Source organism: Rhincodon typus, chromosome 2, assembly GCF_021869965.1.
Source record: "Rhincodon typus isolate 14 chromosome 2, sRhiTyp1.1, whole genome shotgun sequence".
NCBI lineage: Eukaryota > Metazoa > Chordata > Chondrichthyes > Orectolobiformes > Rhincodontidae > Rhincodon > Rhincodon typus.
Window position 1 is genome coordinate 35382817 of NC_063333.1, and position 13372 is coordinate 35396188.

Genomic DNA, 13372 nt, shown 5'->3' on the forward strand with positions numbered 1-13372 from the left:
TGCTTGGCCTGCTGTGTTCATCTAGCTCTACACCTTGTTTTCTCAGATTCTCCAGCATCTGCAGTTCCTACTATCTCTGAAACCATGTTAAAATGGCTGGAAGGAAGGATAAAACTAAAGATCGGCAAAAAAAAGGGGTTATATTCATTTTCTCAGAAACACTTCCAACCACTTCAGAAAAAAATGAGTTAGTTTTTAAGTGCAGTGAATGTTATGTAGGTAATCTTTTAGCCATAGTGCACACAGTATTCCCATAAATTGGGAATGATATAAGGAATGATATTGGAATGATACCAGGAATGAAGGATTTTAGATACAAGGAAGGATTAGAGAGATTGGGCTTATTCTCCTTGGAGCAGGGAAGCTTAAGAGGTGACCTTATCGAGCTGTTCAAAATTATGAACAATTTTGACAGAATAAATAAAGGTTTCTATTTTCACTAGTTATGTCAGTAACTAGGGATCTCAATTTCAAGATTGTCAGCGAGAGAGGTCAGAGTGAAATGAGGATAAACATCTTTGCTCAGAGAGTTGTTAGGATTTGGAATATGCTGCCTGGGAGAGTAATGGAGGGGAATTCCATAGGAAATTTCAAAACGAAGCTGGATGTATATTTGAACGTGGTGATGTTAGAGGGCTACAAAGATAGGGCTGGAGAGTGGTACTAGCTGGATAACTCTTTCAGGAGCAGGTACAGATGCAATAAGTTGAATGGCTTCCTTCTGTACTGTAAAAATCTATGATTCTAAATTATGATGAGATCACAGTCAGTGGGTGTATATGTTGGTGCTGTGTCAATTGCATTATATCATCTTGTTTTGTGCACATGTTTTTAAATTTCTGACTTTCAGATTTTTCTTTTGTCCAGAGCGATTTCTGGAAGATCATGAAAACTTGGTGGAGACCCTGTCACATTGGACACGAGACAGTGAGAACACACTTCTATTTGTTGAAAAAAAAGAAAAGTATGCAGTCTTTAAAAATCCTCAGGTGAGCAAATGTTATGAAATGAAAACAATTGAATGGCTGGCGTCCCAGAATTTTCAACCATCGTTCTTACTGACAGCAGTAACCTGCTTTAAAGCAACACTGACTGGAGACCTAAGGTCGATGCCTTTGTGTAGAACAGCTCACTGGCTGTTTGGATTAGATGAAAAATTATTCCACAATACTCTCTGAAAATTACATCCATCTGTAAATGATAACCAGAATGAAAATGAATTCTTCATATGATACATAATAACTCTAAACTAACCCTCACTTGTTTAACTGAAGGGAAAAAAGCAATCTGTGCAATGGGATATGGCAGTGCAATCAGTGACAGGAAAAAGAACCACAGATGTTAAGTTTGCAAGGAAGACCAAAATAGTTCCAAACATTTTCCATAGGAAAGGAGCTCATGACTTTTCAGATTCTGATGGGTGTTCCTATCCAGGGAGAGGGATGGGGATTGTGGATCAAAGGCCTAAGGGATCTGCAGGACGAGAAGACAGCTTCAAAGGCCTCAGGGTGGATCAGAGACTTGGGTGGGAGACGATTCAGAGGCCCCGGGCACAAATAATAGACCTTGGAAATTATTACATTTTTCACTCTGGAGAGTTTCCGGAGAGCTAAAATTATTTCTTAGTTTACTGCTGCAATGTTTTTCACAAGATCAGCTATATTAATGCTTGGCTGTATGGACTGAGAAAGACTTGTTGAATTGGGTGTTGGTGGCACTATCATAATGTGAAAATAACCTATAATACTTTAGAATTTGGGAACTGACATGTAAAGATTTGAAAGATAAAGAGGAATTGAGAAATGAAATGCTTGGCCTTGTCTCCCTTTCTATTGCCATGGTGAAACTTTTGGAAAATTTATAGGGGAAGTAAATCAATTGGCATGGCATTCTCGTAGACTCTGAATGATCAGAAGAAGGATTTTGAGAGTTACAATATCTTTCTCAGTTTCTAAGCTCAAGCACTAGTTACTCACCCCTGTGATTTGATACCAGGAGGGAACAGAACATTCAAGGTTAATCCTCCTGCAGTTTGCTTGGGGTAAATTCCTGACCTTGAGTTTTGGGAAAATACATAACTCTCAGCTCTTCTGTAGCTTCCATAACTTAATAACTAATTGATTTAAGTTGTCTTTTGTAAATACATGTGGAAAACCAGTGGAAACAGCAACATCAATGCAAAATTAGATACCTGAAACAGGCGAGACTACTGTTGTGTATGGCACCTTTGGTAATTGACCATTTTTAAATGCCTATAAAAATTAGCTCCAAAATCCACGAAATTGACTGAGCTACCTATGAACGGGGGTAGAGATGTCTTGCTGCAATTGTGTAGAACATTGGTGAGATCATAGCTGGAGTATTGCGCACAGTTTTGGAAAGATATATTTGCCATGAGACAGTGCAAAGGAAGTTCACCAACATAATCCTTGGGCTTGTTTAATTAGGAGACACTGAAGAAACCAGGCCCATATTCTCAAGAGATTAAAAAATGAGAGGAGATCTCATTGAAACCTGCAAACTGTTTACAGGGTAGATAGGATGTTTTCCCAGGCTGGTGACTCCAGAACTAAGGGGCACTGTCTCAGAATGAGGGGCAGGCTATTAAAGTCTATACAAGAAAGAATTTCTTCACCTGTGGGAGGCGAATCTTTGAAATTCTCTATCCCAGATGGCAGTGGAAAGACAAACACTGAGCATGTTCAAAAGGGAAATTGATGGATTTAAGAACACATGAGCATGAGAAATAGGAGCAGAGGTAAGACCATCCTTTTTTTTCTTTATTCATTCACAGGATGAGGGCGTCACTGGTTAGGCAGCATTTATTGCCCATCCCTAATTGCCCAGAGGGCAATTATGAGTCAACCACATTGCTGTGGGTCTGGAGTCACATGTAGGCCAGACCAGGTAAGAATGGCAGTTTCCTTCCCTAAAGGACATTAGTGAACCAGATGAGTTTTTCCCGACAATTGACAATGGATTAACAGTCATCATTAGACTGTTAATTCCAGATATTTATTGAATTCAAACTCCACCATCTGCCATGGCGGGATTCAAACCTAAGTCCCCAGAACATTATCTGGGTCTCTGGATTAACAGTCCAGTGATAATACCACTAGGCCATTGCCTCCCCGTGACTGGCCTATTGAGTCTGCTCCACCATTCAATAAGATCACGGCTGACCTTTTCATGGATTCAGCTCCACTTACCCGCCTGCTCACCGTAACCCTTAATTCTTTTACTGTTCAAAAATCTATCTATTTTTGCCTTAAAAACATTCAATGAGCCTCAACCGCTTTACTGGGCATGGAATTCCACAGATTCTCAACTCTTTGGGTGAAGACATTCCTCCTCAACTCATTCCTAAATCTGCTCCCCCTTATTTTGAGGCTATGCCCCTAGTCCCAGTTTTACCCACCAGTGGAAATAACCTCCCTGCATCTATCTTATTTATTCTCTTCATCATTTTACATGTTTCTAAACTATCCCCCCATTCTTCTAAATTCACATGAGTATAGTCCCATTCTGCTCAATCTCTCCTCATAAGCTAACTATCTCAACTCCAGAATCAACCTAGTGAACCTCCTCTGCACCCCCTCCAGTGTTAGTACATTCTTTCTCAAGTAAGGAGGCCGAAACTGTGCACAATACTCCAGGTGTGGCTTCACCAACATTCAAAACAGCTGCAGCATAACCTCCCTATTTTTAAACTCTCGCCCTCTAAAAACAAAGAACAATATTCCATTTGCCTTCATAACTACTTGCTGCAACTGCAAACCAACTTTTTGTGATTCATGCGCAAGGACATCCAGGTCCCTCTGCACAGAAGCATGCACCAATTTTTCACCGTTTAAATAATGGTCCATTTTGCTGTTATTCTGACCAAAATGGATGACCTCACATTTTCCAACACTGTACTCCATCTGCCAGACCCTTGTCCACTCACAACCTATTTATATTCATTTGCAGATTTTCAATGTCCTCTGCACACTTTGTTCTACCACACATCTTAATGTCATCTGCAAACATTGACACACTACACTTGATCCCCAACACTAAATCATCTATGTGAGTTGTGAATAATTGCAGTCCGAACACTGGTCGCAGAGGCACACCACTAGCCACTGATTACCAACCAGAAAAACACTCAGGATACTCTTGACATTAAGGAATAAAGAGATAGTAGGGGATAATGGTGTGGAAGTAGATGATGAGCCATGATCTGTTTGAATGGTGCAGCAGGTTCAAGATTACGAAGGCCTGTGACTGCTCCTACAGCCTGTATTCTGATGTTCCTGCTACAGTCATAAATATCAAACTGCTCATAGTTTGACTCTTAGTGGAGAAGTTGAAGACCTTTTCTCCAAATAAGCATTATTGAACCATTACTGTTTAATTCATGGTTACATTCAAAGTAAGTCTTTTGGTTCTTTGACCATAAAATACAGCAGTGCAATACCCATATTTGTGCAAAAGTGCATGTTGTGTTAGGCTCAGAATAGTGTTTGCCCGTGCTCACCCACACTTCAGTGTGCGCCTCTCTAGTTGCTATTTTGGGTACATCATTAGTCCAGGAGCATGCACTGAGAGTTAGCAAAGAAACAGATCGTGACATCAGTCAGCTTTTCGTGGTATCTATCTTCAGTGGTGTAACAGCATTCCAGCTGTAATGCTGCACAGTTAAACATGCATTCAGCAACCACAGGAATGTCCCCCATCAAGCTCAAGGAATCACCAAACACTTTCAGGCTAGTTGCTATTGGTGTTTACTGGCTGTTGCTGAATTACTAGAATTGTTTGGAGGTTTGGGCTGCTACTTAAAGTCAGCAAACTCTACAGGGAGTGATGTGGAATGCTGTGGTAGCCTTGACTTTCACTTCAAGTCTCAGACTTGCTACACCCACCCCCCGCCAAAATCTGTCACCTCTTGGATGCAGATATGCAGCCTCAGGGCAGGCAAGGATCATGTTGCTGGTTGTTATAAGGTAACCACGGCCCTGAATGTATTTGCAATGGCTTTTTGCAGGCTAGCAAGGAGGGAACTGCTCCAAATATCACACAGATTGCCATTCTGTGTTGTATAGGGGTGGTGAGCGGTGCACTGTGTGCAAGGAGAAGGATATATTTTGAGTTTTTTCTTTCTGGAAAGAAACAGCTGGAGTATGATTATAACTTCACAAGGATAGTAGACTTCCCCATGATGCAGGGTTTGGTTAACTATACACTTTGCTTTGTAGGCACCGTGTATGAAGTATAAATAGAGATTTACTGCAACATAAATGTGTTCCACCCTGTTAAAGGTTGCACATCAGCTGTACATTTCACATCTCGCAGGTCAATGCCTGGTATCACAGCAACAATCATAGTGCCTTTATTTTGTGCTGACCCACTGCACCATCGACATTTAAACCACTGAGAGAAGGGAGTTGGATGAGTGGGCAGTAAGTGTTATCAGCTGACCAGTTGGATTACAATGCAGCGATACAGTTACAGTGAAGATGGGTGTTGGGAGGTGGGTACTGAACATGAGGTGCATGTTACCATGACCTACAGCTTACAGTTTACAATAGGCAGTATTGGAATGTGCGAGGGAGGATTATTATTTGGGATATCATCGGCCTCAATAGTTCAATCCTGTCAGTAGCTTCGAATGATGTTATGGCTGTTCCAATGATGGAGAGCATCATTTTCTCTATGAGGCTGAGAAAGTTCAACCATGCTTGTTAACCTAGTCCATAAGCTGAAGTTGCTGCCTACTATCATGCACTATAATAACCTGGTATAGAGAAGATAGCTATTCAGCGGACGGGTGGTATTATGCGTGGCATGGTGCATCATATAGCTGTCAAGGCTGAATTGCAAATTGTTTGGTGTGTCTACAAGGCTTGTAGAATTATAAAGTGTCCAAGGATGAGAGGAACCCAAGATTGTGAAGTATGAGTTGTGATTGTTAGGGGTTGCTCAGAAATGAATGAAAGGGGATGGTGGTGAATTGAGCAGTGGTTCAGTTGTAACCATATGAAGATTCATTCATTAATCTTGACCATTCATGTGAGGCCATTAAGTCATTAAGCTTCTTTTATCACTGCATTCTAGTCCTTAGGGGCTGTAATTATCAGCTCCCATTACCTTCATAGTCTCTGTCTGGATAGCTTCATGATCCACTGTAAGTTGACGATCTCCCTTCACCACTTTACTTCTTGCATCAAAGTCTCGGAACTCTGTTCAACAATCTAAAAACCCACATTTTGTCATGTTGTGCCATTTTTTTTGTGCTTTGCCCAGGTTAAACTCATTCTTAGAATGACCTCCAGCAGCTTTTTCAGTAAAGATGCAGTTCTCTGTTAAGACATGCAGGCTAATTTTAAATGGTTGCAGGTTGCCTTGAACTTGCGCTAGCTTCTCAGGACTTTGGCATGAAGCCAATTATCATTATATTTAGCACTGGCTGAACAGAAATTAGTGCAATGAGAAGGCAGTGTGAATTTTGCTAATATTTCACTTGCATCAGAAACAACAAGTACAAGTTCATCATGCATCAAGATCACCTGTTGTCAGCCATTATCCAATTTCATGATCTTAGGCTTCAAATTTATCTAGTCTGCATCATCACAGGATCTAAACCAAAAGTAAAATAATGCGGATACTTGACGTCTGAAAAAAAAACAGAAAGCGCTGGAGAAAATCGGCAGATTTAGCAGTATCTGTGGAGAGCAAAACAGAGTTAATATTCCAAGTACAACTATTCTTCTTTATTCCATCTTCTTCATCACAGGTTAAATAGTGGAAGTTCACTTGTGTGAATGTAGTGAGTGGATGCATTTACTCAGCAGTAAAATTAAATCTTCTCCCTATCTGCCGGTTCTTATGGCGTCTTGAAATAACAAACACGATGACGATGCTAAGTTATATTTAGGTTTAAGATCCTTTTCTCATCATTATATCTCAGTAGAGATTTTCAGCAACTATATTTATGTTAGTAGATAAGAGCTGCAAAACTTAATGATCCCCAATTAAATCATATCTCGACCCTGAGGGCTGATTACAACTCTCAGGATTAATAAACCTCAATTACTCTCCAAAAGAAAATCACACTGCAACGTTTTAAAGAATTTTTTTTCGTGAAGACAAAATATAATGAAATGAGAATGACAGATTCTCTAATCGACCAAATCTGATTGCCCTTTCTCACAGCAAATAATGCATCACTGTTGCACTGAGTTAAGTATAATCCATAAAAGTAAATGCACAGTGACACACTGGCAATAGCCACTAGTTTTGCTTGATGCCCTCTTTTTGTTAGAGGGTTTCCTCCAATGCTAAGGACCCTACCAGATGTAATGTTGCAGTTAAATGCCACAATATTTTTACAGCTTGAACAGTCCACAAAGAGGGATTTTGCTCCCTGTACTAACTGTTGCAAATTTAAAACTCATGGTGCTTGGCATCTGGCCATCATATTCTTCTGATCTGCTGACTCGTGGATCTACTTCTGCAAGACAAAAATTCCTCTTTCACATTGCTGATCTCAATTTATAATTACCTGCCATTTGGAAGGTTCAGCCAAATCAGAAAAAGCATGAAAGTGGATTTGCACCAACTGAATTTACACGAGATTCGTACATTTTTTGTTCATTCATGGATTGAGGGCAGCATTGAGTACGCCAGCATTTGTTGCCCATCTCTAACTGCCCTTGAGAAGGTGACTGTGAGCTGACTTCCTAAACTGCTGCAGTCCATTTGGTGTAAGCAGACCTTCAATACTGTTAGGGAGGTAGTGAGGAATGTTGATATATTTCCAAGTCAGGATGGTGAGTGACTTGGACAGGAACCTGCAAGTGATAGTGTATCTGCTGCCCTTGTCCTTCTGGATGTTAGTAGCTGTGTGTTTGGAAGACGCAGTCTAAGATGCCTTGGTGAATTTCTGCAGTGTATCTTGTAAAGACAAATACAATGCTGCTACTCAGAGTCGGTGGTGGAGAGAGGGAATGATTGTGGATGGGATGTTAATCAAGCAGGCTGCTTTGTCATGGCTAGGGTCAAGCTTCTTAAGTGTTGTTGGAGCTGCACTCATCCAGGCAAGTGAGAAGTATTCCATCACACTTCTGACTTGTGCCTTGTGAATGGTGGACAGGCTTTGGGGACTCAGGAGGTGAATTACTCTCTGCAGGATTCCCAGTCTCTGACCTGATCGTGAAGCCACTCTATTCAAATGGCTAGTCAGGTTCAATTTCTGGTCAACAGTAACCCCAAGGGTGTTATTGGTAAGGGATTCAATGATGGTAATGCCCTTAAATGTCAAGGAGCAGTGGTCAGATTATGTCTGTTTGGAGACGGTCATTGCCTGACACTTGTGTGATGCAATTGTAACTTGCCGATTGTCGGCCAAAGCCTGGATATTGTCCAGGTGTTGCTGCATTTGGGCATAGATGGCTTCAATATCTGAAGAGTCACAAATGGTGTTAAACATTGCACAATCAGCAGTGAACATCTCCAATTATGATCTTATGATGGTGAGAAGACCATTGATGAAGCAAACAAAGAAGGTGGGACTGGGGTTCCTTGATGCCACACATAGTCAAATGCAGCCTTAAGTTAGAAGTAGGTTTATTGTCACATGCGCTTAAGTGCAAAATGCAGAATTACATTGAAATGTGTAGAATGTAACCACACATGATGCTATTTTAGGTACAAATTAACTAGGCACAAATCTTAAATAAATAGATTAGGTATAAAATAAAGAAATAAAGAGAAAAGCTAAAAGTTCTACATTACAGTTCTTCAGAGTATAAATTAGGAAGATAAAGAAATAAAGTTAAAACATAAACGTTACAGTCCTTCCACAGCCTGCAGTCTCTCCACACTGTAGGCTTTCCACACGTGGTCTTGCTCTTCCCGCATACTTCAGGGCTCAAGATCTGTGACAGGCTGACTGCACCAGGCCCCAGTCTTCTGGTCGCTCCACTCCAGCCCTATGACCACTGGCTGCCCTGCTTGGCTCGAGCCTACCAACTGCTGGCTGTCCTGCTCTCCCGCTGGCCCGCTGACCGCTGGTCATCCCGCTCTACTCCGGGCCATCCGACCACTCCATTCCGGGCCCTCCAACCACTCCGCTCAGGGCCCTCAACTGCTGCAGTGCTGCCACACTCTTCACAAGCCAAGGTAGGTTAAAAAAAACACTAAAAAATTTAAAAAGAAAAGGAAAAGAAGAGTTAAAAAAAAAGAAACACACAGAAAGGACGAGCCCCAGGCTAAGCACGGATGCTGCCTACTCCACCGCCGCCATCTTGGATTCAAAGGCAGTCACTCTCTCCTCACCTCTGGAATTCAGCTCTTTTGTTTATGCTTAAAACAAGGCTGTAATGAGGTCAGGAGCAGAAACACCCTGGCAAAACCCAAACTGGTCATCTGTGAACACATTTTTGCTGAACAAGAGCTGCATGACAACACTGCTGATAACACCTTCCATCATATTGCTGATGATTGAGAATAGACTGATGAGGCAGTAAATAGCCTGATTGGATTTGTCCTGGCTTTTGTGTGCAATTCTCCACCTTGTTGGGTAAATGCCAGTATTGTGGTTGTATTGGAACAGTGTGGATATGTGCACAGTATGTTCTGGAGTACTTACCTTTGTTACTATTGCAGGAAAGTTATCAGGATCCATAGCATTTGCAGCATCCAGTGCCTTCAGCTATTTCTGCACAATATGAAGACTGAGTCAAATTGGCTAAAGACTGGCATCTGTGATGCTGGGGATCATGCACTCAGCATTTCTGGCTGAAGATTACTGCGAATGATTATCTTTTGCACTCACATACTAAACTGTCCCACCATCGAGGATGGGGGTGTTTGTGTATCCACTTGCTGTTTGGCATGCAGATACTCCTGTTTTATAGCTAATCAGGTTAACATTTCAGTTTTCGATAAGGTTGATGTTGCTCCTGGCATGCCCTTTGCACTCTTCATTGATCCCCTGACTTGATATTATTGGTAGAGTGGGTGATATGACAGGCCATGAAATTGCAGATTGTATTGGAGTACAATTCTGCTGCACGTGATGGTCCTCTTGGATGCCCAGATCCTTTCAAAGTCTCGCACAGCAATAAAGTCACACAACACAATGGATTATACTCTCAACGTAAAGACAGAACTTCATCTCCACAAAGACTGTAAGGTGATTACTCTTACTGATACAATCACCCCCTTAACAATACAGTCATGGATTAATGCATCTGCAGCTTGCAGATTGGTAAGGACGGGTTACCTCTTGTTAGTTCCCTCACCACCTGCCACAGATCCAGTCGAGCAGTTATGTACTTCAGAGTCTGACCAATTTGGTGGGTAGTTGGTGCTGCTGGGACGATCTTGGTGATGGACATTGAAGATTCCCCCACCCAGAATTCATTCTGCATTCTTGCTATCCTCAATGCTTCTCCAAGTCATGTTCAATGTGGAGGAGTATTGATTCATCAGCCCAAGAGGGAATATGGGGAGAGGGGCGTGTGCTACGTGGAACTCAGCAGGAGGTATCCTTACTCATGATTGACCTGATTCCATGAGACTTAATGGGGTCCAAAAACAATGTTGAGAACTTGCCAGGCAACTCCCTCCCAACTGTATATTACTATTCTGACATTTCTGGGACATACCCAGGGATGATGATGTTTTCTGGGGCATTGTAAGGTATGATTCTGTTCCTTGGCTGTTCCTTGACTAGTCTATTTTGACTAGTCTAGTCCTGATGTTGATCAGGATGACTTTGCAAGGTCAAGAGTGCTGTGTCTGCTGTCATTTTGAATGCCTTAGTTGATGCCAGGTGCTCCATCCAGATTCATTCTTTTTTTGAATCTTTTCAGTGGTTAATACAGCTGAATGACTTGCTAGGCTACGTCAGAGTGGAGTTAAGGATTAACTACATTGCTGTGGGTCTGGAATCTCATGTAGACCAGGAAAGAATGAGAGTTTCAGTTCCCTGAAGGACGTTGGTGAACCAGATGGGTTTTTGCAACAATGGACAATGGTTTCATGGTTATCGTTAGACTTTTAATTCCAGATTTAATTCAATTCAAATTCCAGCATCTGCTATGGTGGGATTTGAACCTGAGTTCCAAGAACACTAATAAAAGCAGAAAGTGCAGGAGAAACACAGCAAGTCTGGCAGCATCTGTGGAGAAACAGAGTTAAAATTTCAAGCTCAATGACATCTTCAGAAACATTTCTCCAGGACTTTCTGTTTTTAGTTCAGATCTGCAGCATTTGCAGCAGTTTAGTTTTATACTCCAGCAGGTTGTGGAGGCCAAGTCATTGAATGTATTTTAAGACAGAGATCAATAGGTTCTTGATTAATAAGGGGATCAAGGGTTACAAGAAAAAGGCAGAAAAATGGGGTTGAGAAACATATCAGCCATGATCAAAAGGTGGAGCAGATTTGATGGGATGAATGCCTTAATCCTGCTTTTATATCTAATGGCCTTATTATGGTCTAAGAATACTACCTGGTCTATGGTTTACTACTCCAGCAACAGTACCATTGTGCTGTTGAAATGCTAATGAAAAGATGATGAAATGTCATCATCTCTTGCTTGTTCAGTATAATTGAAGCTCTGATCATAACTTCAGAAAAATTTCACAAATGCACATTTTCCCATTTATCCTGAACCATAACAGCATGACATCAGATGGGGCCAGCGCTCCTGGAATTTGAAATTATATCACTGATAAAGCAAATGAATGTTTCATAGGTTGTTCAGAAGTTCTTCTATCAGCAATCATAATGAGACCATTAACACATTACAATTAAATAGATTCATCCTCTCCTAAAATATCATTTAAAGCAATTTCAAAAAATGAAAGGCCACTGCAAAACTCAGGTTGCCAACTCTAATGTATTCCAGGAGGTTTCATAATATGGCCATTCACTTCCAGCCAATCATGCCCATCACTGGTCACTCAACATTGTCATCCTTGTGCCATCCCATGCAATTTGAAAAAACAAACTGTTTTTTATTGATGATATCTGTGAAACTATTGTTGGTTATCATAAAAACACATCTGGTCCACTTTAGGGAACAAAAATTGTTCTCCTTACCTGGTCTACATGTCTGTCTTTTTATTCATTATCTCCAAAATTTTTGGAATGAATTATTGAAAATATTCATAAAAGCTAAATGTTAAGCAAAACCCATTTTTGTAAAGCCCTCTGAATTTTCTTTCCAATTCCTCACAGCTCAGCTCAGGTAATTAATTGGTCCCCCTGGAGGCTCCTGAAAAACCTGACAAGGTTGGGAACACTTGCTGTGAATTTGGCCCCAAAATAGCACAAATGGTATCTCTCCCACTGTTTCAGTTCAACTGAAACTAATTCAAATTCAATAGTCTGTTGTGTATAAGTTATGCTTCGATATATGTAATACATTCATTGGTCATTTCATTACATTATTGACTGTTTTATCATTCATCAATAAAATGATTGTTTACCCATTATCCTAAACTCAGTGGGTAGACATTTACGCTGTTCAGTGGCACACTGACCAGGGTTTGGGGGGGCATTGTAAAGCTGATACAATACTGGGGGTGCCTTTCTGGCTCCTAACCCCAATGCAATGTTATATATGACAGGGAGATATTGGGCAGTCCACATGCTCCTGGGTTCTCCTTCCAGCCCAGTGGCAATGTTTCCCAAGGCCAGAACCAACTCTGAAACCTGTCAGGTCTCATTCCTTGGTCTGTGAGTGGGAAAGGGAGAGGTTCTTCTTTTACAGTCCTCACAGACCCATTGAAGGCCTCAAGCTAAGATCTGTCCCATCCAACCCCTGGTTTTCCCTCCCTATCTTTGCCTGTTAACCATGGATCCTATCCTTTCACCCCACTAATGCCATTGCTTATTAGCCTGCCCCACTGAAACACCCCTCTCATCAAACTAGCTTCTACTCTGACCCCACAGTTCCTTGTTGTCGGAGCCTAGAGCACTGCTTCACTGGAACCCAAGAGTTGGTGGCCATCTTATTGATAGATTCAGAATGAATTTTTAATAACTTTCCTCTTATATTTTAAATCCATGTTCCTGATACTGTTGGTGTCAGGAGAACAGAAGCAAATTCTGCGCTGATTTAGGTGCGGACCCATCATCTACACCAAGGAAGAAGATCCTTTCATAGATTTGTGAGGGATTGAAGACTTGAGGACATGATCCTTTACCTAATTTTAGTCTGTTTATCTGTAATAAATCTATTTCTGCTTATTCTGGTATGCAGCCTGGAATTGTACTCAGGCCTTTCAAAAATATCTTTTGACAAAGAGTTTCAACAAACTTACATTTCAATTTCCTACATTCTTTAGTCTAAGTTGCTATTTCAACTGGATAAGCATA

General features: G+C 41.1%; 1 protein-coding gene across 3 annotated transcripts in view; it reads left to right on the forward strand.

Moving 5' to 3' along the window:
• LOC109925748 (amyloid beta (A4) precursor protein-binding, family B, member 1 interacting protein) overlaps positions 1–13372 on the forward strand; it is a 120262-nt gene that overhangs the window by 64248 nt on the left and 42642 nt on the right. For all 3 annotated transcript variants that reach the window (XM_048611654.1, XM_048611658.1, XM_048611665.1), the window contains exon 7: positions 868–989. In XM_048611654.1, the coding sequence (XP_048467611.1) occupies positions 868–989 (122 nt within the window). The remainder of the gene's footprint in view (positions 1–867; positions 990–13372) is intronic.